Source organism: Mus caroli, unplaced genomic scaffold, assembly GCF_978045245.1.
Source record: "Mus caroli unplaced genomic scaffold, Mus_caroli_1 scaffold_18, whole genome shotgun sequence".
NCBI lineage: Eukaryota > Metazoa > Chordata > Mammalia > Rodentia > Muridae > Mus > Mus caroli.
The window spans coordinates 59,779,953-59,801,446 of NW_028227273.1; the positions used below are offsets into that span (position 1 = coordinate 59,779,953).

Genomic DNA, 21,494 nt, shown 5'->3' on the forward strand with positions numbered 1-21,494 from the left:
AAAATAACTTTAAGGTTGGGGTCAGCACAAGGAACTGTGTTAAAGCATCACAGTATTAGGAAGGTTGAGAACCACTGCTCTGGAGTCTGCAAACTCCTTACAGAGGTGGGGCAGAGGGCAGCGGGAAGGGTCTGAGTCACATGAAAATGACAGAATCTGTTCTGGAGACAGGTCCACCCCTGCCTCAATGCATGGCTGCAAGTGTTACAGGCCCTCCATCCTAAAAGGGGCTGTGACAGCCACTTAGAGGCTGACACAGACAATCTTAGAGTCTGTGTGGATTATTCCCATGGTAGCCCTCAGGACAGCACCCAAAGCTAGCCCATTCCCAGGCCTTGCAGCAAGTGCCACCCTCCTGGAGAGCTACAGTCCCCTCCTGAGCATCTATGCCACCCCTGGGCCAGAAGCAGCAATAGACCTCGGGGTACTATCCCACCCTCTTCCTGATGCCCACCAGGAACTGACTAGGTCTACAATAAACACATGCTGGAGAATTCAAAGGCCCAGGGACAAAGGAGAGGACACAGTCCCAGCACTGTAAGTACTTATTATTGCCACAGAGTGAGACCCACCACGAGGTGATGTCACTGTTCCAGCAGAGCCTGCAGATCAGCTATAGGGTGGCCTGCACCGCTCTGTCCTAAGAGCTGAGGGTCAGTCAGAGCCTGGTGCAGTGAAAGCTCACAGGCTGTGAGTGAACAGCAGAGGAGCTGACCAAACTGGAAATGAAGGTCACCTCACTCAGAAGCAGGGAGTGGCCTTGGGTGCACCCTGTTGAGGCAGAGTCCTGGCAATGGAGGCTGAGAGGGGAATGTGGGAGCCATAGAGATAAAAGGGATGGGAAAGGGATCCCAGGTGACAATGTGTGACACACAGAGTCCACTGGAGTTTAGGGTCCTGGGGAGGGGGGAGAGGGTCTGAATCAGAAGTTCGGCTTGTGTTTCTTCAGCTCCACCATGAGGTGATGGATGTTGATGAGCTCAGCCCTGGCCGGGAGTGCGCGGAGCTGGGGCTGGGACAGCACCCGGTGGAAGCGATGGTAGAGTTGGATCAGCTGGGTCAGTGCCCCCTGCACAGAGGAGAGTCGGGGTCAGACTCATGGTGACTGGAGCTGTCAGAGCTTCACCAGAATCTCGGGCACTGATGCTTGTTGGCCTTCAAGGCATTTGTGTGATGCGGAGCCCAGGGGAAAGAGTGAGGAAACAGACAACCATGGGACACAGGCAAAGGGCTGGGAGTGGCCAGTCACCTGAATGATGCTGGTTCCATTTCGGAAGTTGGTAAAACTTCGCATTACATCCTGACTCAGGGACTCCACTGACGCCTTCCAGGAACTACCAAAGCCACGGATCAGCTGAGTGACTCGGGCTGACCGCCAGAGGAAAAGGTGTGTCAGAGAGCAACCAGGCCTGGTGACCATCCACCAGGCACAGAGCAACCAGGGCTGATGACCCAGCAAGGCCTGCCCAGGGCACAGCTGTGTTCACCATCAAGCCTAGCTTTCTTGGTATTCTCCAGCCAAATCTTCACTGCTGCGTTACCTCCCCTGTGACTCCCAATTCTCAACCACCCCCTGAACCCCCCCCCCCGGCCCTCCCCGGCCCCCCGCTCATTTTCCCTATTTCCCACTACCCACTGCACCAGGACAACATCATATACCTTCCTCCCCTCGGAGCCGCTCAGCCTGCCCACGTTCAATCAAGGCTTCAGCCTCCTTCACGAATGCCACCAGACCCCCGAAGGGGGGAGACAGCAGCTCCTCAATGAACTCCTAGAGAGAAATGCCAGCCCACACAGGGTCAGACTCCTGGGAGCAAAGGACCCCCATTCGGCACAGGGATGTCTAATGACCTGCCAGGCAGCAGCCTCTGTGAGCCTTCCACCTTAGGTGGTGATGTCACAAGGTGCAGGGAATGTCCCCAAGGGTTTTCTCCAGAACCAAGAACCAATAAGCTGGCCAATCAGGGAACAGTGCTTGCCACTGGTCCCCAGAACACAAGGTGGAAGAAGGAAGAAAAGAGCCCACTCTTAGAAGTTGTGACCTCTGACCTCCATGAGCTTCAGATTTGCCTGTGTGAGCTTACATGAGCACACACACAAACAGTTCCCTGCAAAGCAGAATGAACATACACACAGGGCTATAGTGCATACACACACATACACACAAGGTTATAGTGCACACACACACATACACACAGGGCTATAGTGCACACACACACACATACACACAGGGCTATAGTAGATGCACACACATACACACAGGGCTATAGTGCACACACACACATACACACAGGGCTATAGTACACACACACATACACACAGGGCTATAGTAGATGCACACACATACACACAGGGCTATAGTGCACACACACACATACACACAGGGCTATAGTACATGTACACATGCACACACATGCATACATACATGTAGCTATAGTACACACACACACGTACACACAGGGCTATAGTGCACACACACATACACACAGGGCTATAGTACACATGCACACACATGCATACATACATGTAGCTATAGTACACACACATGCATACATAAATAGCTATAATTCTATTTTGCTTCTAAGCTATTAGTCCCTTGAAAAAGTTAAATGAAACAGACTAGCAACAAGGCAGTGGGTTGTACTCATGACTGCACACGGAGGTCAGTCCAACAGCATCATGGTCTTCCTGCCACACCCAGGCCCTACCTGTGTCCGAGCATTGAGCAGCTGCTGGAAACTCTCCACCTCTTTGCTGTCATCAGCAGCCCGCTCCTAAGGAAGACAAGACGAGTCAGGAGCTTGGGAACCTTCACTGTCGCCATCACTTCCCCTTCATTCCACCCTGACGACACTGCCAGCATCCAGGGGTAAAGCGCTGAGCTCAGGCAGAGCTCACAAGCTGTAGGGACCCCCGTGGGAAGAGCAGCGTTACCATCAGCACCCCGAGCATCATGTCATAGTTGTTGATCAGAAACACAAGCTGTTCCTTCCTGGAGGAGAACTCTGCAGCCACTCGGAGGACAAAATTCTCCACCTCCACCTGCACAAGCCAAATGAAAGCAGCAGGTTAAAAAGCAAGGACACAGGTCCAGTCCCTCTGCTGGCAAGTCTGTCCTGCCTAGCCCCACCTGGAGCTGTCCCAGCAGCTGCAGCGTGCGTTCATTGGGGATCGTCTGGTTGATGCTGACAAGTGCAGAGGAGAACTCAGCATAGCGGCGTGTGATCTGGGAGCAAGAAGGGAAGGCTCACACCTGCCTGACTGGCAGACACAACCCTCAGATGCCCCTGCAAGTTCTGTCCCCAGTCAGGACAGAAGTTGTCTGCCTAAGTTGATTCCTTCGGCAGTACCCAACCCACCACTCAGTGTGACCACAGACCCCCTTGTTACCCTCACTCTCCCTTACATAGTGGGGCCGAGTGTCCAATCCCCCAAGGCGCTGGGGGTCAGTGCTGCGGACACTCTGGACATTCATCTCCAGGATCAGCTCAAACCGAGGCCACAGCAAGGCAAGCGCCTGCTCCCAGTACCTGCAGGCTTAATCAGAGTCAAAGGTCAGCTGGCTGGGGGTGCAGTCTGCCCAGGGAGCACAGCACCCTTCAGGGTGACGGTGAGTGGGTGTGCCCGATGCCAATGCTGCCCCTGGAACACAGGAATGGGAATAAGAGTGAAGGGCATCAGGTGAGGCAGAGCCCAGAGTCAGGATGGAGTTGTTTGCGTAACATAAAAAGCTGACCGCATCAGGACACCAAGGACCAGAACTCAGTGACCTGTCAAGGGCAGGGACGTCCCTCTTCGCTGCAATGTTGCGGAACCGGAGAACAATGTGGATACAGAGAAATACAGCAATGGCGTCATAGCAGTCAGCCAGGTAGGACTCCAGGTGTTTCTGTGGCAGACAAATGAATGTTACCTTGTTGTTCGAGTGGCTGTAGGAAAACAGATGTACATTTCTTTGGGGACAAGGCACTGGCCAGGGAGACCAGCTTCTTCCCTGTCCACAGGCACCTCAAGCGACCTGACCTGCTCACGAGCCACACTTATGTAAGTTCCCCACAGCAGAAGCTGGGGCTGAGCTTGGGATGGGAGCTCCAGAGCCAAGGTTTAGAGAACACTCATTCTCCAGGAGTTGCTGTCTGCCTGTACAAAGGCCCAGAATTTGGGAGCTCACCAGTGTCATAGAGAGCGTGCGGCCCATGACGGCGTGGAACAGGTCATGTGCAGCCGGGCCAGACACGATGAAAAATTCACAGATGAAAAGATATTCACGGCAAGAATTGTCAAGGAGGGCATAGTGCTGGCTGCGGAAGAGCGCTTCGAAGGGATACTACCGAGACAGAGAAAGACGTGGATGGGTCTCGCACTGACCCCGTGGATGTGGAGACTCAGCACAGCTTAGTAATCAGAGCTCACAAGACCACACACCCAACCTCCAGGCAGGGAGGAGCACCCTGAACAGTCACTGAAGATGGGGCACAGGTCACAATAAAAGCCCTCCCCACTGACTGCTGCCCCCACATTCACTTCAGCTGTTGCCTCCAACAGTCACGCCTCAGCCAGTCTCCCTCTGCCCACCTCTAAGTCCATGGCTCCTAACTTCCCGAATCACAGCAGGCCAGGGACACCGGCCCCCCCACACACACCAAACTAACACTCAGGGAACTGATCCTGGCCATGGAGGAGTTGCCCCACCATACCCTCTGCTCTCCACGCTGGGCAGTATGGGGCACCAGGATGGGGGCCTCTAGCTCGGCTGGTGAGATGACAGCACCACGGGTGCCCAGAGTAAAGATGGTGTTCCTGCTTCGGAGGGATGGCTTCGAGAAGAAGCGTGAACAGCATTGGAGTCAGGGAAACCAATGAGACCGACTGCACCAGGCCCAACAAGCCAAGACCCGAGTCCCAGGAAACTAAATATGGCCCGGACAGCCCTTTCCAGAACCTGAGCCTTGCTTGGCCTGACACCCTTAATGGCCGTCAAGGTTTTACAAACCCTCAGAAATAAATGTGAAAATCTGTCAGAGCGGCGAGTGCTTCTTAGAGAAAAAGCTCTCAATTTCATGTCCTCAAAGGTTGAGAACCACAGAATGTGTAAGAAACACAGCCCTGGGCTGGAGAGATGGCTTAGGGATTAAGAACACTGACTGCTCTTCCAAAGGCCCGGAGTTCAATTCCCAGCAACCACATGGTTGCTCACAAACATGTGTAATGAGATCTAATGGTGTGTCTGAGGACAGCTACGGGGTACTCATATACATAAAGCAAATAAATCTTTAAAAAAAAAAAAAGAAAAGAAAAGAAAAGAAAAGAAAAGAAAAGAAAAGAAAAGAAAAGAAAAGAAAAGAAAAGAAAAGAAAAGAAAAGAAAAGAAACACAGCCTGCAGGCTGGAGCCAGATGTCCACACCATGGTCCCAGCCATGAGCCCACCCCATGAGGCTCTCCTCTCCAGGATATCTTTCTTTGCTGTGTCTTCAACACCCATTAGGTCATCTTTCTCAGCAACTTCCTCGTACTAGAGAAAATAACAGAGCTGAACCATCACTCCCCACCAGCAGCAGGTGGGGACTCCATCCCTCCCCCTCCTCTCACTCCTCCCCCTCCTCCTCCTCCCCCTCCTCCTCCATGTCTCCAGCCTGGCTCACCTGCACTTTCATGAGCCGCCCCAGGTAGGATCGGTAGTAGGACAGGTAGATCTTGCTCAGTGTCTCTACATACTCATCCCTGATCTCCTTGGCTGTAGCCCGCTCATTGCCCAGCAGGAACTGATAGAAAAACCTTGGAAGGACCAGGGCAAGTCAGACTCCCTGGATGCCCACGCTGCACTGTTGAGAGACTCACAGGCCACCCGCGCCTAGCCTGGGCCCACTCCGCGCCCACCTGTACTTCAGCAGGGCCGCCTGGGGGATCTGGTAGTTGGTCATGGGCTTTCTGAAGGAGTAGATCTTCTGGAGAATGAACTCCCGGATCTTCGTCACTGCCTAGGCGTGGGGAACAGACGGGCCATGAGGCGGGGTGGGCTTTACTGCACGGCAGGAACGGGGTGAAGATAAAGCAAAGGGAACAAATGCTTCGGTTGTGTTCTGGTTATGGAAACAGGGTCACTCTGTGCAGCCCTTGCTGGCCCGGGACTCACAGAGGTCTGCCTGCCTCTGCCTCCTGAGTGCTGGGGTTAAAATCCTGCACCACCACGCCCGGCCTTATTTTTCCAGATTGTTTCATTTTGTAAATATTGAAGGCTTCATAATTGCGTGTCATCTCTTACTTGCACAGGGACCATGCTAATCTTCTCTGTCTTGTTCTAATTTTAGTATCTATGCTGCCAAGGCGAGCACTGCTTGTTTTTGAGGCAGGGTCTCATGTATCTGTAGCTGGCCCCAAACTCCCGCTTCTTCTTTCACCTCCCGAGTGCTAGGACAACAGACTTGTGCCATCATGCCAACGTATATGGCAGTGGGGACGGAACCTGGGGCTGCATGCATGCTAAGCAAGCGCTCTGCCAACTGAGCCACATGTCAACCCTCTTTAGATTTTCAGGGGACCTGGAGGGCCAACCACGCACTGCACAGCGGGAAGCAGTGTGAAGCTCCTGGGAAGCTGATTCTGAGCAGACCACTCCCCACCTTGACCCGGAGCCGGTCGAGTACGCCTCTGACGTCAGCACAGGCAGCGGTGCCCATGGCCTCCTGCTCTCTGACCGCGGCTGCCTTGGCATCCAGCTCCTGTAGCTGCTCCAGGAACCTGGGCTCGGTCACTGGAGCTTCCAGAATTGCTCTGAGGAGCTCGGGAGGATGGGCATGGTTAGACGGGAAACTCCACAGCCCTGAGAGAGCCCCCTCACACCTCACATGTCATTTCTGCCTTTCTCTGTGGTCTCGTGCCTTCAAGAGAATATGTACAAAGTTTTCATCTCCTGGGCCACACCTCCTCATGTGGCCTTGGAGCACTCCTAACCTGTGTCCTATCCTATGGCAGCTAAAGCAGGGTTCGAAGTTCTTAATCCATCCATTACAAGATCTCACTCTATAGCCCAGGCTAGTCTACTTGCAGCCATCCTCCTGTCTCAGCCTCCCAAGCATGTGATTACGGGCATGAGCCGGCACACCTGATTTCTAGATGGTACCAGACAACCCCAGTCTGGAGATCTATGTTGTAAATTGTGTAGGTAACCCAGCCCAACCACCTGCTTTGGACATTACTACCCTTCAAACCAGTGACTCACGTGACCAGAGCAGAGGGCACCACCAGCCCATCCACAAGTTCCCCAAGTTTCCCCCGAACTGCCTGTCGGTTACGAAGTCGATGTTCATGGCCCCCGACTGCTCCTGCAGGGTTCGGATCTCAGAGCTGATGATGCTGAGATCGCTCTGAAAAGTTCCCAGCATCTGTTCCATGCGCTGTGGGGAGGGCAGGAAACATTGTGGGCATGACTCCAGATTGACGGGGAACGGGGACAGGTGTGCCACCCAAGTCTCTGTGCAAATCCCTGGTACCCAGCAACCCAGGAGGATGGGAGATCATCACTTGTCCAAGGGGGACAAAAAATACTGATAAGAAGAAGAAGAAGAAGAAGAAGAAGAAGAAGAAGAAGAAGAAGAAGAAGAAGAAGAGGAAGAGGAAGAGGAAGAGGAAGAGGAAGAGGAAGAGGAAGAGGAAGAGGAAGAGGAAGAGGAAGAGGAAGAGGAAGAGGAAGAGGAGGAGGAAGAGGAGGAGGAGGAGGGGGAAGGAGGAGGAGGAAGAGGAGGCGGTGGCGGCAATTAGGTCAGATATGGGGCTACAGGTGAGGGCCACCCACCTCCAGGACGGCGTCACAGGCCGTGATCTGATTGTGTAGAGACGCTATGTTTTCACTCTCTTGGATATCTGACCCACAAAAGTCAAGGGCTTCACCCTGAACATAGAGCTCTGCCGATCTGCAGTACCTGCCCCCAGGTCCCCCCCCAAAGTGACAGAAGCCTGAGAGTGACGACATCCCCATGAGGACTACCTGCATCACAGGCCCCCAAGAGCCCATGCCAAAGGCAGCCATCTTTCCCTGCGCTTGTGAGGCTGGAGGATACAGTCCCGGATTGACTTCCTCTCAATCCCCTGCAGCTCCAGCTCTACCTGCTTTGAATAGTGTCTAAGATCCACACCCTGGAGGAAAGGACAACCAGAACAGACTCGGTGACTGGCTAGAGGGCAGCCACAAAGCTGAGGGGACCCCAAGAGGAAGGGAGGGTGGGGAGATCAACGCAGTGGAGAGCCTCACCGTTTTGAGAGCTTCATTCACTAACTCGTCCTCCAGATTTGCCTGGATGTGAACTGGAAACAAGGCTACATTTAGTGTCCCCTGCCACTCCTCCCTCTGCCCACACTGGGCACATGCACACCACACCAATCTCCCCTTCCCTCCCAGCCCCCACCCTCTCCAGTTATAGGCACAGCTGCTTTGCCCGGTGGGACTTCCTGCTGTTTATGCTCCTCATGGTCTACTCAACCACAGATGGAAAATATTAATTGGGGATTTCCAAAGAGTGGCTTGTAAGATCTAAAATGTGTGGCATTTTGAGGAGCTAGAGAACCTCTCACCGGGCCTTGGATCTGAAACATATTTGCTCTGTTAATCTATGGTGTGTGCTGTGCTTGCCTCTCAGTCACTCAGTCTTAGCTGTCTGCGTATGTATGTTCAACCAGGCTGTATTCTTACTTAATAATAGTCCCACAGAGCAAAAAGTGAAGCTGCGATTTTATTACAGTGTATTGCTGTGACTATTCGACTCGTACTGTTCATTTCTTACTAAGCCTAAATTAGAAATTAAGCCTTCTCAACTCATGGATTAAACTTTATATGTACATTAAGAAAAAAGCCAGGCGGGTGGTGGTGGTGCACGCCTTTAATCTCAGCACTTGGGAGGCAGAGACAGGCAGATTTCTGAGTTCGAGGCCAGCCTGGTCTACAGAGTGAGTTCCAGGACAGCCAGGGCTACAGAGAAACCCTGTCTTGAAAAAAATCCAAAAAAAAAAAAAATTAAAAATAAAAACACACAAAAAAACACAAAAAAGAAAAGAAACCATAGAGGGTCATCTACTGGGGTCATGTAATATATTCCTAAAGAATAAAGGGGTCTCCTTTGCCCCCACCCCATGTCAGCACTTACCATCCACTTCATCCAGGATGAATTCATCAGAGGTGATATCCAACTCTCCAAGTTGTAGGGGCTCTTGGAGTGCAGAACCTCCCTGCTGAAGAGGGACAGGGTAATGAATGTGGGATACAAAAAGAGACGTTGGAAACAAAACATAACCGGATATCCTTAATCCTCCAAGTGAGGTGAGGGGTGCTTTTGGCAGGGGTGCCATAGTAAGTGGGTCAAAGGTTCTGATGCATTCAAATCTACATTCTTGGGCTACTGAGAAAATCAGGCAATTCATGGAGTTGCTGGAGTTGTTCAAATGAGAAAAAACTAGGATTAGTCAAACTTGCCTTTGAATTTAGGACCTCATTCTCCAGCTATCCCAGGTGATCCCTGAAAGATATTTTCTTTATATTCATTTCAAATGCTATCCCAAAAGTACCCTATCCCCTCCCCATGCCCTGCTCTCCTACCCACCCACTCCCACTTCTTGGCCCTGGCATTCCCCTGTACTGGGGCTTATAAAGTTTGCAATACCAAGGGGCCTCTCTTCCCAGTGACGGCCGACTAGGCCATCTTGTGCTACATATGCAGCTAGAGACACCAGCTCTGAGGGTACTGGTTAGTTTATATTGTTGTTCCACATATAGGGTTGCAGAACCCTTCAGCTCCTTGGGTGCTTGTGGTCCATCTTACAGATGATTGTGAGCATGCACTTCTGTATTTTCCAGGCACTGGCATAGCCTCACACGAGACAGCTATATCAGGGTCCTTTCAGCAAAACCTTGTTGGCATATGCAATAGTGTCTGGGTTTGGTAGCTGATTATGGGATGGATCCCGGCTGGGGTAGTCTCTGGATAGTCCATCCTTCGTCTTAGCTCCAAACTTTGTCTCTGTAACTCCTTTCATGGGTATTTTGTACCCTATTCTAAGGAGGAATTAAGTATCCACACATTGGTCTTCCCTCTTCTTGATTTTCTTGTGTTTTGCAAATTGTATCTTGGGTATTCTAAGTTTCTGGGCTAATATCCACTTCTCAGTGAGTGCATATCTAATGACTTCTTTTGTGATTGGGTTACCTCACTGTACTGGCTAGTTTGGTGTCAACTTGACACAGCTGGAGTTATCACAGAGAAAGGAGCTTCAGTTGAGGAAATGCCTCCATGAGATACAACTGAAAGACATTTTCTCAATTAGTGATCAATGGGGAAAGGCCCCTTGTCGGTGGGATCATCTCTGGGCTGGTAATCTTGAGTTCTATAAGAGAGCAAGCTGAGCAAGCCAGGAGAAGCAAGCCAGTAAAGAACATTCCTTGAAGGCCTCTGCATCAGCTCCTGCTTCCTGACCTGTTTGAGTTCCAGTCCTGACTTCCTTGGTGATAAACAGCAGTATGGAATTGTAAGCTGAATAAACTCTTTCCTTCCCAACTTGCTTCTTGGTCATGATGTTTGTGCAGGAATAGAAACCCTGACTAAGACCACTTGGTACCAGCATAATGGGGTATTCCTGTGACAACCTGACCATGTTTTGGGGAGGACTGTGGAAGGACTTTGGAACTTTAGGTTTGAAGATCCATTCGTTGTTAAGAGCTCTGTCAGATGTTGTGTAGGAGCTTGGAAGATAATGTTGAGAACAGTGCAGCAGATGGAGGTCTGGCTTGTGAAATTTCAGAGGGAAAATTAAAGACTCTTTGTGGGGGCCATTGCTGTTTTGATTGTGAAGATTCTGTAGTTCTGGTTAGCTGGGGCTGAAGAATCAGCTGTGATTAACAAGATACCAGAACTACTAAAGCAAAAACTTTGCATTACTGGGACTATTGATGGTGGTTAGCTGGAGCTAAGAAATTAGCAGTGATTAAATAGAGACCAGCATTGTTGAGGTGACATCTTCTGGGAAGTGTTTTCTGAAAGCACAAAGAGGCTGTGTTCCAGAGATAGCCAAGGTTATACTCCTGCTGCAGTGGGACTTGGTAATGTGTAAGGGTCACCCAGGTGGTACTGGTTTTGAAGGCATGAATGGGTCACACAGAGCAGCTGAGGCTCAGCACTGTGAGAGGCCATGGAAGGCCATTGGTGAAGGTGCAGCCTCAGTTGCAATTGACGGCCCAGGACTGAAGGGGTCATGCAGTGTTTTGGAGATGCCAGTACAATGAGATGGCCACCAAGAGCAGCAGCAACAGTGGAGTACAGGCATCTGGAGCCTAGAGGATGATGTGTGTGCTACAAAGGCCATGGCTGGAAAAGTGACTCAAGCCCTTGGAGGAGCCCAGAAGATCATTGAGTTGGATCCCAGACATTGGATGGTTGGAGATTGATTTTTGCTTTTGATTGTGACTGTGCCCTGATATTTTCCCTCTTGATTGAAGAAACTATATTAGTGGAGCCCACAGTTAAGAGACTTTTAATTGTAAAAAGATTTTGGATTTTAAAAGAGATGGATATTTTAAAGAGATTGTAATTTTAAGAATATGTAAAGACTGTGGGACATTTAAAGTTATTTAGATGTTGGGGATGAATAAGAATGTAAGGGTTGAGGCTTACTAGTGATGTGTTTGTGTGTCAAGTTGACAAGGGGTCAATTGTACTGGCTAGTTTTGTGTCAACTTGACACAGCTGGAGTTATCACAGAGAAAGGAGCTTCAGTTGAGGAAATGCCTCCATGAAATACAACTGAAAGACATTTTCTCAATTAATGATCAAGGGGGAAAGGTCTCTTGTGGGTGGGCCCATCTCTGGGCTGGTAATCTTGAGTTCTATAAGAGAGCAAGCTGAGCAAGCCAGGAGAAGCAAGCCAGTAAAGAACATTGCTTCATGGCCTCTGCATCAGCTCCTGCTTCCTGACCTGTTTGAGTTCCAGTCCTGACTTCCTTGGTGATAAACAGCAGTATGGAATTGTAAGCTGAATAAACCCTTTCCTCCCCGAACCTGCTTCTTGGTCATGATGTTTGTGCAGGAATAGAAACCCTGACTAAGACACTCACTAAGGATGATATCCTCCAGATACATCCATTTGAACAAGAATTTCATAAATTCATTGTTTTTAATAGCTGAGTAGTACTCCATTGTGTAAATGTACCACATTTTCTGTATCCATTTCTCTGTTGAGGGACATCTGGGTTCTTTCCATCTTCTGGCTATTATAACTTCCCTGAGGGAGTTCAAGAGGCTAAAATCGCCAGCTCACATAGTGTTTACCCACGTGTCTGGTGCACCACTTAACATACTTCCCAGCCTGGGAGGTGTCAGCGAAAAGCAGTATACCATCTACATCGCTCCTGGGGGTGGGGCATTCATGGTGAGCATCTGCTGATGGTAACAGAGAGCCAGGGTGGTGACCCGTCTCAGCCTCTGCTCTGTCCCTCTGGGGGCTCCTGTTCGACCACAACCCCTCTGGTTTTCAGGATTTTTTATTCCTTCCTCTCCATGCCCCCTTTTCCTCTTTTCTCTTTCCTCTTTTAACTTCCCTCTCCTTGCTCTCTCTCTCCCCCTCCCTAGACACTGAACAGCTCACTGACCTTGGAGTTTGTGAAGGAGAAGTTCTGGAAGGTGCCCAGGCCCTTAGAGATCTGCTATGCCCCCACAAAGGACCCAAAATGGCATCACAAGGGGACAGCCGGAATATGGGGACCACAAGGTGTCTCTGTGTCCCAGCTCAGCCTGCCAGCTTCATCTCCCAAAGACCCCAGCCAGACAGCAAGAGGACAATGGAGGACAAATGGCTTTTATACAAAGTATCTATATTGAATTAGTCTATATTAGACAGCACGGGCCCTGTGCCCACTACTCTCTTTTCTATGGACCCTAGCTTCCCACCCTGCTGTTAATAGGCAGGGTGGACAAGACCCCCTCCCCGCCCTCCTCCCAACAACAAATTTGCTTATTTCTTCTTTCAAACCTGCAGTTCTCTGTTTGTGTCTCTCAGTGGGAGGGGGCTATAGAGATGGCCCAGCAGCTAAGAGAACTGGCCTCTCATGCAGAGGACCCATTTGATTCCTAGCATCCACAAGGTAGCTTGCCACCATCTGTAACTCCAGTGCCAGGGTGTTGGGTGCCCTTTTCTGACCTCTGCAGTCTCCAGGAACACGTGGTACACTGACTGGTGCAGGCAAAACAACCAAACACGCAGAATTAAAATAATAAGCTGGGTGAGTGGATGCACACTTTTAATCCCTGTGCTCGGGAGGTGGAGGCAGGTGGATCTCTGTAAGTTTGAGGGCAGCCTGGTCTACAGAGTGAGTTCCAGGCCAGGCAAGACCACGTAGTGAGACCCTGCCTTTAAAAACAACAACCAAGGGCTGGAGAGATGGCTCAGCAGTTGAGAGCACTGACTGCTCTTAACTGACTGCTGAGTTCAAATCCCAGCAACCACATTATGGCTCATAACCATCTGTAATGGGAACCGATGCCTTCTTCTGGTGTGTCTGTAGACAGCCACAGTACACTCACATAAAAATATATAAATCTTAAAAATAAAAAAATAAACATAAAAATAAAACCCCCGCCAGGCGGTGGTGGCACATGCCTTTAGTCATAGCACTTGGGAGGCAGAGGCAAGTGGATTCTGAGTTTGAGGCCAGCCTGGTCTACAAAGTTAGTTCCACGACAGCCAGGGCTATACAGAGAAACCCTGTCTCGAAAAACCAAAACAACAACAACAGCAACAACAACAACAACAACAACAAAAAAAACCAACCAACAAAGAAAAACTGAAAGACCACAGTGGGAAGACCCCCACTCAAGTCCCAAGATGGCATGCACACCCAAGGTATCACGAGAGACCGTCTTGATGTAAACACACGAGGTAGTTTAATGACAGAGCTCCAGACCAACACATGTCTCACACAGGAGACAGAGGATTCGGTCAAGAGGATCAGAAGCTAGGGGTTTATATACAAAAAAGTTGGGGTCAGGGGAAGAATTGGCACGGTTACACACAACTGGACAGTTTAAACATCAGCAAATTACACGTGTAGAGCGAGGTAACAGCTGAAATAGTCTGGACGTCCTTGTATGCCTCTCTCCTATCTTTATGGCTAGCCAGTTCGTGGAATGACTTAACAGCAACAGCCTTTGTTCTTTGCCCTTGGCCCAAAAAGCCCTCCTAACTAGCAAGCCGAGTGAGTCATGGACCTTGAATTTAATTTTCTTTAAAGACCACTTTTAATTGGGAAGGAAAGCTTCAAACTCACAGGAGATCCGGGCTGTAAATAGAAGTTCATACCAGAGGTTACCTCCTCTGTGACTCCCTCCCCCTCTTAAAAAATACAAATGAGAGGGAGGAGCCAGCCATTGTAACAAATTCCTGTAATCCCCAGCTCTGATTGGCAGAGCCAGAAGGATTGCCACTGAAACCAACCTGGTCTATGTGATGAATTCCAAGCTGGCCTGGACTAATTAAACCTGATCCAAAAGCAAACACCTGAAGAAAAGGGAAGTAGTGAAGAGAGAGGATGGGGGTCCTTTGGGAGGGCAGGAGGAGTCCAGTGCTTATTCTGCACAAACCCAATGGCAGATCCCGCTAGCCTGCGGAATGGGCAGGGTAATGTCTCCAAGGTAAAGTTTGTCTGGCCACTGAGAGGACAAAGCCAGGAAGCTTGAAGGGAAAGATTCTCACCACTGCTGGTGTCAGAAATGACAGGGAATGGGGCTGTGAGAACCAGTCGCCACCTCAGTCTGCAATCCCAGACAAGTCTAGGGTTGCCTGGAGAGGCTTTCAGCAAAATGAACAACCCCTCTCCCTCCCACTGCACACCCATCCTGTCCAGTATCCCTACCCCCTTACATTCGGCAGTGCCAGGGCCTCAAGATGCTGCAGGCTGGATGGCCTCTCCTGTGTTTTCCTGTGTGATCCCTGGTACTGTCAGTTACAGCCCACCCACAGTCCCCATGAATATAGCAGATGACCTGGCAAAGTGCCACCAAGGCCCCACAGAGGTCAAAATGCTCTCTCACCCCTCCATGAAGCCCCATTCTGCAGCATCCCTCCTGGACCCCCCCCCCATCTTCTTTTTAAAAGATTTATTTTATGTGAGTACACTGTAGCTGTCTTCAGACACACCAGAAGAGGGTATTGTATCCCATTACAGATGGCTATGAGCTACCATCTCTTGTTGCAGTTGCAGGGAATTGTACTCATGACCTCTAGAAGAGCAGTCAGTGCTCTTAACTGCTGAGCCATCTCTCCGGCCCCTTGATTTGTTTTGTTTTGTTTTTTAGATAGGGTTACTCTATGTTGCCCTGGCTGCCTAGACTCTACTACACAGACCACGCTAGCTCTGAACTCTCAGAGCTCTACCTCCTGAGGGCCCCCATTCCCTTAATTTTGAGCCCGGGATGCACAGGTGGAGCAACCCAGTGGGCGTTGCCCCAGGAGATTTGAGGTAGAGAAGGAAGGAAGCCTGGAGAGACATGGGGGGAAGTACCCTTTAAGCAGAGAATGAACACTCCTGCTCACAGGCTTCTGTCTGGATTGCTGCCTGGCTCCCTCTCTCACTCCAATACTTCTCGGGTTTCCCCCTCTCCCTCCCTGCCTCTGTGTAACTATGTACTTCATAGACATGGCTTCCTACCTTGCAGGCATGTGTGGGCCTGCCCCAGGTCTCCCTGGCTAAGTGTCTCCCACCTCTGCCAACCAGGCCTTCCTCAGTGCTGGGAGGAGGAACATTTGAGTGGGGCGCTAGTTGTCCACTCACCAACCCCAGATAGGGTATTTTCTCCCGACATCCTCTTCAGACGAGGTAGTGAAAGAGGAAAATTACTGACCACCTGAACTCTTCACCCCAGAGTCCTACCCCTCCCATCTGGAGATTGTTCCCGGAACACTCCTGAACTCTTCACCCCAGAGTACATTCCTGAACTCTTCAACTCAGAGTTTGACCCCCTCCCAATTGAGGACTGTTCCAGGAACATTTTTGAGATAAAGGCTTCCTGGAACAACCTCAAGAACATTTTTGAGATAAGAGAACAACCTCAGAATGTTCCAATAGATCGGGTACATTGCCAAATATAGGACACGACCCCTTGGTTACGGAAAGCCCCTTGGAAAGCCCCTTGGAAAAACCCTTGGCAAAACCCCTTAGTGACGCAAACTTGTACTTTTCCTACCCTGCTCCCCCCTTGGCTTTTTCCTATATAAGCCTGTGAAAAATTTGGGTCGGGGTCGATTCTCCTCTACACCATGCTTGGTGTATGAGTTTCGCCCCCAGAGCTCTGGTTCATGTGCTTGCTTGTTGTTGCTTTATTAAATCTTCCTTCCTATATTCTGAGTTCGGTCTCAGTGTCTTCTTGGGTTCGCGGCTGTCCCAAGACTTGAGTGAGGGTCTCCCTTCGGGGGTCTTTCATTTGGGGGCTCGTCCGGGATTTGCGCGACCACCCAGAAGTCCTAGACCCACTTGAAGGTAAGATTTTCTGTTCTGTCTTGGTCTGGTGTCTGTGTTCTGTTTCTGGAGGCCAGGAAGGTCTCGATCTGTAGGCCTTTGAGAGGCCATCTGAATCTGTATCTGGTGCGATCGCAGTTTCGGTTTTGCGTGACGCTCTGTGCTCAGTACGAGCACCTGAGACCGCGCTCCGGGAGGGAGCGCGGGGTGGATAGGGATAGACGTGTCCGGTGTCCACCGTCCGCTCGCCCTGGGAGACGTCCCAGGAGGAACAGGGGAGGACCGGGGACGCCTGGTGGACCCCTCTGAAGGCCAAGAGACCATCACTTTGGTGGAAGGTCTAAATCGGCCGGCCTTGGAGAGGCCATCTGATTCTGTAAGTTGCCTGTGGTCGACGCGAAGTCGCCGCTGTTTTTGGTTTCTTTTTTGTCTCAGTCTCGTGTCTGCTCTTGTTGTGTCTGCTATTATTCTAGAAATGGGACAATCTGCCTCCTCTCCCCTGTCTCTAACCCTGGAGCATTGGAGAGAGGTGAGGGTCAGAGCTCACAACCAGTCGGTGGAGGTTAGAAAAGGTCCTTGGCAGACCTTCTGCACCTCTGAGTGGCCGACATTTGGAGTAGGCTGGCCACCAGAAGGTGCTTTTGACTTGTCACTAATCGCCGCCGTCAGGCAAATTGTTTTCCAGGAAGAAGGAGGTCACCCTGATCAGATCCCCTACATTGTGACCTGGCAGAATCTTGTTCAGTTCCCACCTCCGTGGGTCAAGCCGTGGATCCCAAATCCTTCGAAACTGACGGTCGCGGTTGTCCAGTCCGATGCAGCTGAAAAATCCAGTCCCTCAGCACCCCCCAAGATTTATCCAGAGGTTGACGACCTCCTCTGGATGGACTCCCAACCTCCCCCTTACCCCCTGCCCCAGCAGCCGCCTGCGGCCGCCCCGCCACAGGGACCAATAGCGAGAGGGGCTCAGGGACCGGCGGGGGGGACTAGGAGCCGCTGAGGCCGAAGCCCTGGGGAGGAAGGGGGGCCGGATTCAACAGTCGCTTTGCCACTTAGAGCACATGTGGGAGGGCCAGCGCCAGGACCTAATGATCTCATTCCTTTGCAGTACTGGCCTTTTTCCTCTTCTGATTTATATAATTGGAAAACTAACCACTCTCCTTTCTCAGAAAACCCCTCTGGGCTTATTGGGCTCCTTGAATCACTTATGTTCTCCCATCAACCCACTTGGGATGATTGCCAGCAACTTTTGCAGGTCCTCTTCACCACGGAGGAGAGAGAAAGGATCCTGCTGGAAGCCAGGAAGAATGTCCTGGGACAAGATGGGACCCCCACTAATCTCCCCAATCTTATAAATGAATCCTTCCCCTTAACTCGTCCTAATTGGGACTACAACACTGCGGAAGGTAGGGAGCGTCTCACGGTCTACCACCGGACTCTAGTGGCGGGGCTCAAAGGGGCCGCACGGCGACCTACTAATTTGGCCAAGGTAAGAGAGGTCCTTCAGGGTCCAGTGGAGCCGCCCTCTGTTTTCTTAGAACGACTAATGGAGGCTTACAGGAGGTATACACCGTTTGATCCCTCTTCAGAGGGTCAAAAAGCAGCCGTGGCTATGGCTTTCATTGGTCAGTCCGCCTCTGATATCAAGAAAAGGTTACAGAGACTAGAAGGGCTCCAAGATTATACTTTACAAGACTTAGTAAAAGAAGCTGAGAAAGTGTATCACAAGAGAGAGACAGAGGAAGAGAAGCAAGAGAGAGAAAAGAGAGAGCTCGAAGCGAGAGAAAATCGGTGTGATCGCCGCCAAGAGAGAAACTTAACTAGGATTTTGGCCATAGTAGTAGGTGAAAAAAGGGCAGAAAAAGAACAGTCAGGGTACCTGTGCAACAGGGCGAGAAGACCTCCAGGAGAACAGAAACTTCCACTTGAAAGAGACCAGTGTGCATACTGTAAAGAGAAAGGACATTGGGCCAGAAATTGCCCCAAAAGGAAGCCAAGAGGACCCAAGGTGTTGACTATGAAGGAAGACTAGGGGAGTCGGGGCTCGGACCCCCTCCCTGAGCCTAGGGTAACACTTTCTGTGGAGGGGACTCCTGTTAATTTTTTAATAGACACAGGAGCAGAACATTCAGTCTTGACTAAACCGTTAGGACAATTAGGAAGTAGGAAGACTATGGTAATAGGAGCTACTGGCAGTAAATTTTACCCCTGGACTACTAAGAGAGTTTTGGAAATAGGAAAAAATCAAGTAACTCACTCTTTTCTTGTGATTCCTGAGTGCCCTGCGCCCCTTCTGGGACGAGACTTGTTGACCAAACTTAAAGCTCAAGTCCAGTTCACCTCAAAGGGACCAGAAGTTACCTGGGGAGAGACCCCTATAGTGTGTTTAGTTTTAAATTTAGAAGAAGAGTATCGCCTCCATGAGCAGGGTCCCAAACAATTGCCAGACCCTGAATGGCTATCCGCTTTTTCTGGAGTCTGGGCTGAGCAGGCAGGGATGGGATTAGCTAAACAAGTACCACCGGTCGTGGTAGAGTTAAAAGCCGATGCCTCCCCCGTCTCGGTCAGACAATACCCTATGAGTAAGGAAGCTAAAGAAGGCATCCGGCCACATATTCAGAGACTGATAGAGCAAGGAATTCTAGTGCCTTGCCAATCCCCTTGGAACACACCTCTCCTGCCAGTACGAAAGCCTGGGACTAATGATTATCGACCAGTGCAAGATTTAAGAGAAGTTAACAAGAGGGTGCAGGATATTCACCCTACCGTTCCAAATCCTTACAACCTACTAAGTTCCCTCCCGCCAGAGCGGACTTGGTACACTGTCCTGGACTTAAAAGATGCCTTTTTCTGCCTTCGATTACACCCTAATAGCCAGCCACTATTCGCTTTTGAGTGGAGGGACCCAGAAGGAGGATATACAGGCCAGCTAACCTGGACGAGGTTGCCCCAAGGATTCAAGAACTCCCCTACTCTTTTTGATGAAGCACTCCACCGTGACCTTGCGCCTTTTAGAGCGCAAAACCCTCAGATTTCTCTCTTGCAGTATGTAGATGACTTACTGGTTGCAGCCCCAACTCAGGAACTGTGCCTTGAAGGAACCAAGAAGCTCCTGAATGAACTGGGTGAGTTGGGGTACCGGGTATCGGCCAAGAAAGCTCAGCTATGTCGCACCGAGGTGACCTACCTAGGATACACCCTCCGAGAAGGAAAGCAGTGGCTCACCGAGGCGAGAAAAAAGACTGTGATGCTGATCCCAACCCCTACCACCCCGCGCCAAGTACGTGAGTTTCTGGGAACGACGGGCTTTTGCAGACTCTGGATACCAGGGTTCGCAACACTGGCGGCCCCTCTATATCCACTTACTAAAGAAAAAGTCCCATTCACCTGGACTGAGGAACACCAAAAAGCCTTTGACAGCATAAAGTCAGCCCTGCTTGCAGCCCCCGCTCTGGCCTTGCCAGATTTGACTAAGCCTTTTACCCTATATGTTGATGAGCGGGCTGGAGTAGCCCGCGGGGTTTTGACTCAGACTCTGGGGCCCTGGAAGCGGCCAGTGGCCTACCTATCTAAAAAGCTTGACCCAGTCGCCAGCGGTTGGCCCTCCTGCCTGAAAGCCATTGCTGCAGTAGCCCTGCTCGTTAAAGACGCTGACAAGCTTACTCTGGGTCAGCATGTGACTATAATCGCCCCCCATGCTCTGGAGAGTATTGTACGACAGCCCCCTGACCGATGGATGACTAATGCCCGGATGACCCATTACCAGAGTTTGTTGCTAAATGATCGAGTAACTTTTGCTCCACCTGCCATCCTCAATCCTGCCACCCTCCTCCCCTTGGCGGATGACTCCACTCCTGTACATCAATGTGCTGATGTCCTGGCTGAAGAAACTGGAACGAGGAGGGATCTGACTGATCAGCCTTGGCCAGGTGTGCCTGCCTGGTACACAGATGGTAGCAGCTTTGTGGTGGAAGGAAAAAGAAGAGCAGGAGCGGCAGTGGTAGATGGAAAACAGGTAATTTGGGCGAGTGGTCTTCCAGAAGGAACTTCGGCTCAGAAGGCTGAACTCCTGGCGCTAACCCAAGCCCTGCGGCAGTGAGTGAGACCAGGAGTTAGAGTCAGGGAGACCAGATCTAGTACAAGACCAGGCTATGGCTTCTTCACGTCACCTTGGAATTGTCATTATATTTCCAAGGGTAACATCCTCTTCCCTAGACTCCTGGACCAATGGAACAGCTCAAGAAACAGAAAAGGAAACCACATTTTTTAGTTTAAATGAGCAAATAATTGGTCCCTGGGCAATGTTCCACCCCCTACCCCCACCCCCCACCCCTGCCCTCTATCTGAGGAATTTAACACTTTAGACTTGTGTGGTGAATGGATCAGATTCCCTGAGATTTTCCCAACAAGGTCATTATAAGGAGATAATTGTCTCTGCATCTCCATGACAACCGCTTCAATCAAGTCCTAATCTATTTACCTCTCTAGAGGCAACAAGACCTGGGAGAATGGAGCTTAAAAATGAGGTGGACTGAAGTCTCCTGCAACAGCCAACGTTATTCAGAGCATCAGACAATTTATACTCTGAGGGTTAAGCAGAGCCACACCGGTAAAGTGTCCAAGCACAAGGAGAGGCCACATGCAGCAGACACGTGTTTTTCCACAGAGTCATATAAGCAAATATCAATAGCCAGCTGTAATGAATAATCTGAAGTAAGCTCACTCCTATCTGATACGCCTGGGATGAGCTTCAAAACACATTCCAAGAACAACTCTACGTTTTGAGGAAACAGAACTTGTTTTCTTGCAATTTTCTCACAAGCACTCACAAGTCTCCTCACATGGCTCCATTATCTGACCATGTCCTGACACTAGTTCTCTACTGACCCACCCAACGACTTTGCTCAGAAGCAAGGTGCACATTAGCACCTCCACCTAACAATCCCACTGCCTGTGTCGGTCAATCCTGCCCCTGGACTTCATAAAAGCCTGCTGTGCTCCATA

At 50.5% G+C, this 21,494-nt stretch overlaps 2 protein-coding genes and 1 non-coding gene across 3 annotated transcripts in view; 1 reads left to right on the forward strand and 2 right to left on the reverse strand.

Moving 5' to 3' along the window:
- The window catches only part of LOC110288770 (uncharacterized), a 50,116-nt gene that overhangs the window by 13,916 nt on the left and 14,706 nt on the right, over positions 1 to 21,494 (forward strand). The window lies entirely within an intron of this gene.
- LOC147000445 (vacuolar protein sorting-associated protein 52 homolog) lies at positions 908 to 8,074 on the reverse strand. Its single transcript, XM_085832887.1, has 17 exons — positions 8,059 to 8,074; positions 7,794 to 7,861; positions 7,221 to 7,395; positions 6,622 to 6,772; positions 5,879 to 5,979; positions 5,644 to 5,776; positions 5,456 to 5,513; positions 4,698 to 4,831; positions 4,172 to 4,327; positions 3,771 to 3,889; positions 3,407 to 3,530; positions 3,131 to 3,226; positions 2,935 to 3,042; positions 2,709 to 2,774; positions 1,660 to 1,771; positions 1,250 to 1,368; positions 908 to 1,069 (listed from the first exon to the last, which is right to left on the reverse strand). The coding sequence occupies exons 4-17, from the start codon at positions 6,676 to 6,678 to the stop codon at positions 923 to 925; spliced, it is 1,530 nt and encodes a 509-aa protein (XP_085689013.1). The 5' UTR covers positions 6,679 to 6,772; positions 7,221 to 7,395; positions 7,794 to 7,861; positions 8,059 to 8,074; the 3' UTR covers positions 908 to 922.
- Positions 6,224 to 6,333, reverse strand: LOC147000446 (U6 spliceosomal RNA). The gene has a single exon (XR_015046010.1). It is a non-coding gene; the product is annotated as a U6 spliceosomal RNA (small nuclear RNA).

Coding starts and splice junctions, on each gene's coding strand:
- LOC147000445 (XM_085832887.1), bottom strand. CDS start 6,678: ATGGGCACCGCTGCCTGTGCTGACGTCAGAGGCGTACTCGACCGGCTC. Junction 5,514..5,643: donor GGCGGCTCATGAAAGTGCAG/GTGAGCCAGGCT, acceptor TATTTTCTCTAG/TACGAGGAAGTTGCTGAGAA. Junction 1,369..1,659: donor GCGGCTCCGAGGGGAGGAAG/GTATATGATGTT, acceptor TCTGGCGGTCAG/CCCGAGTCACTCAGCTGATC.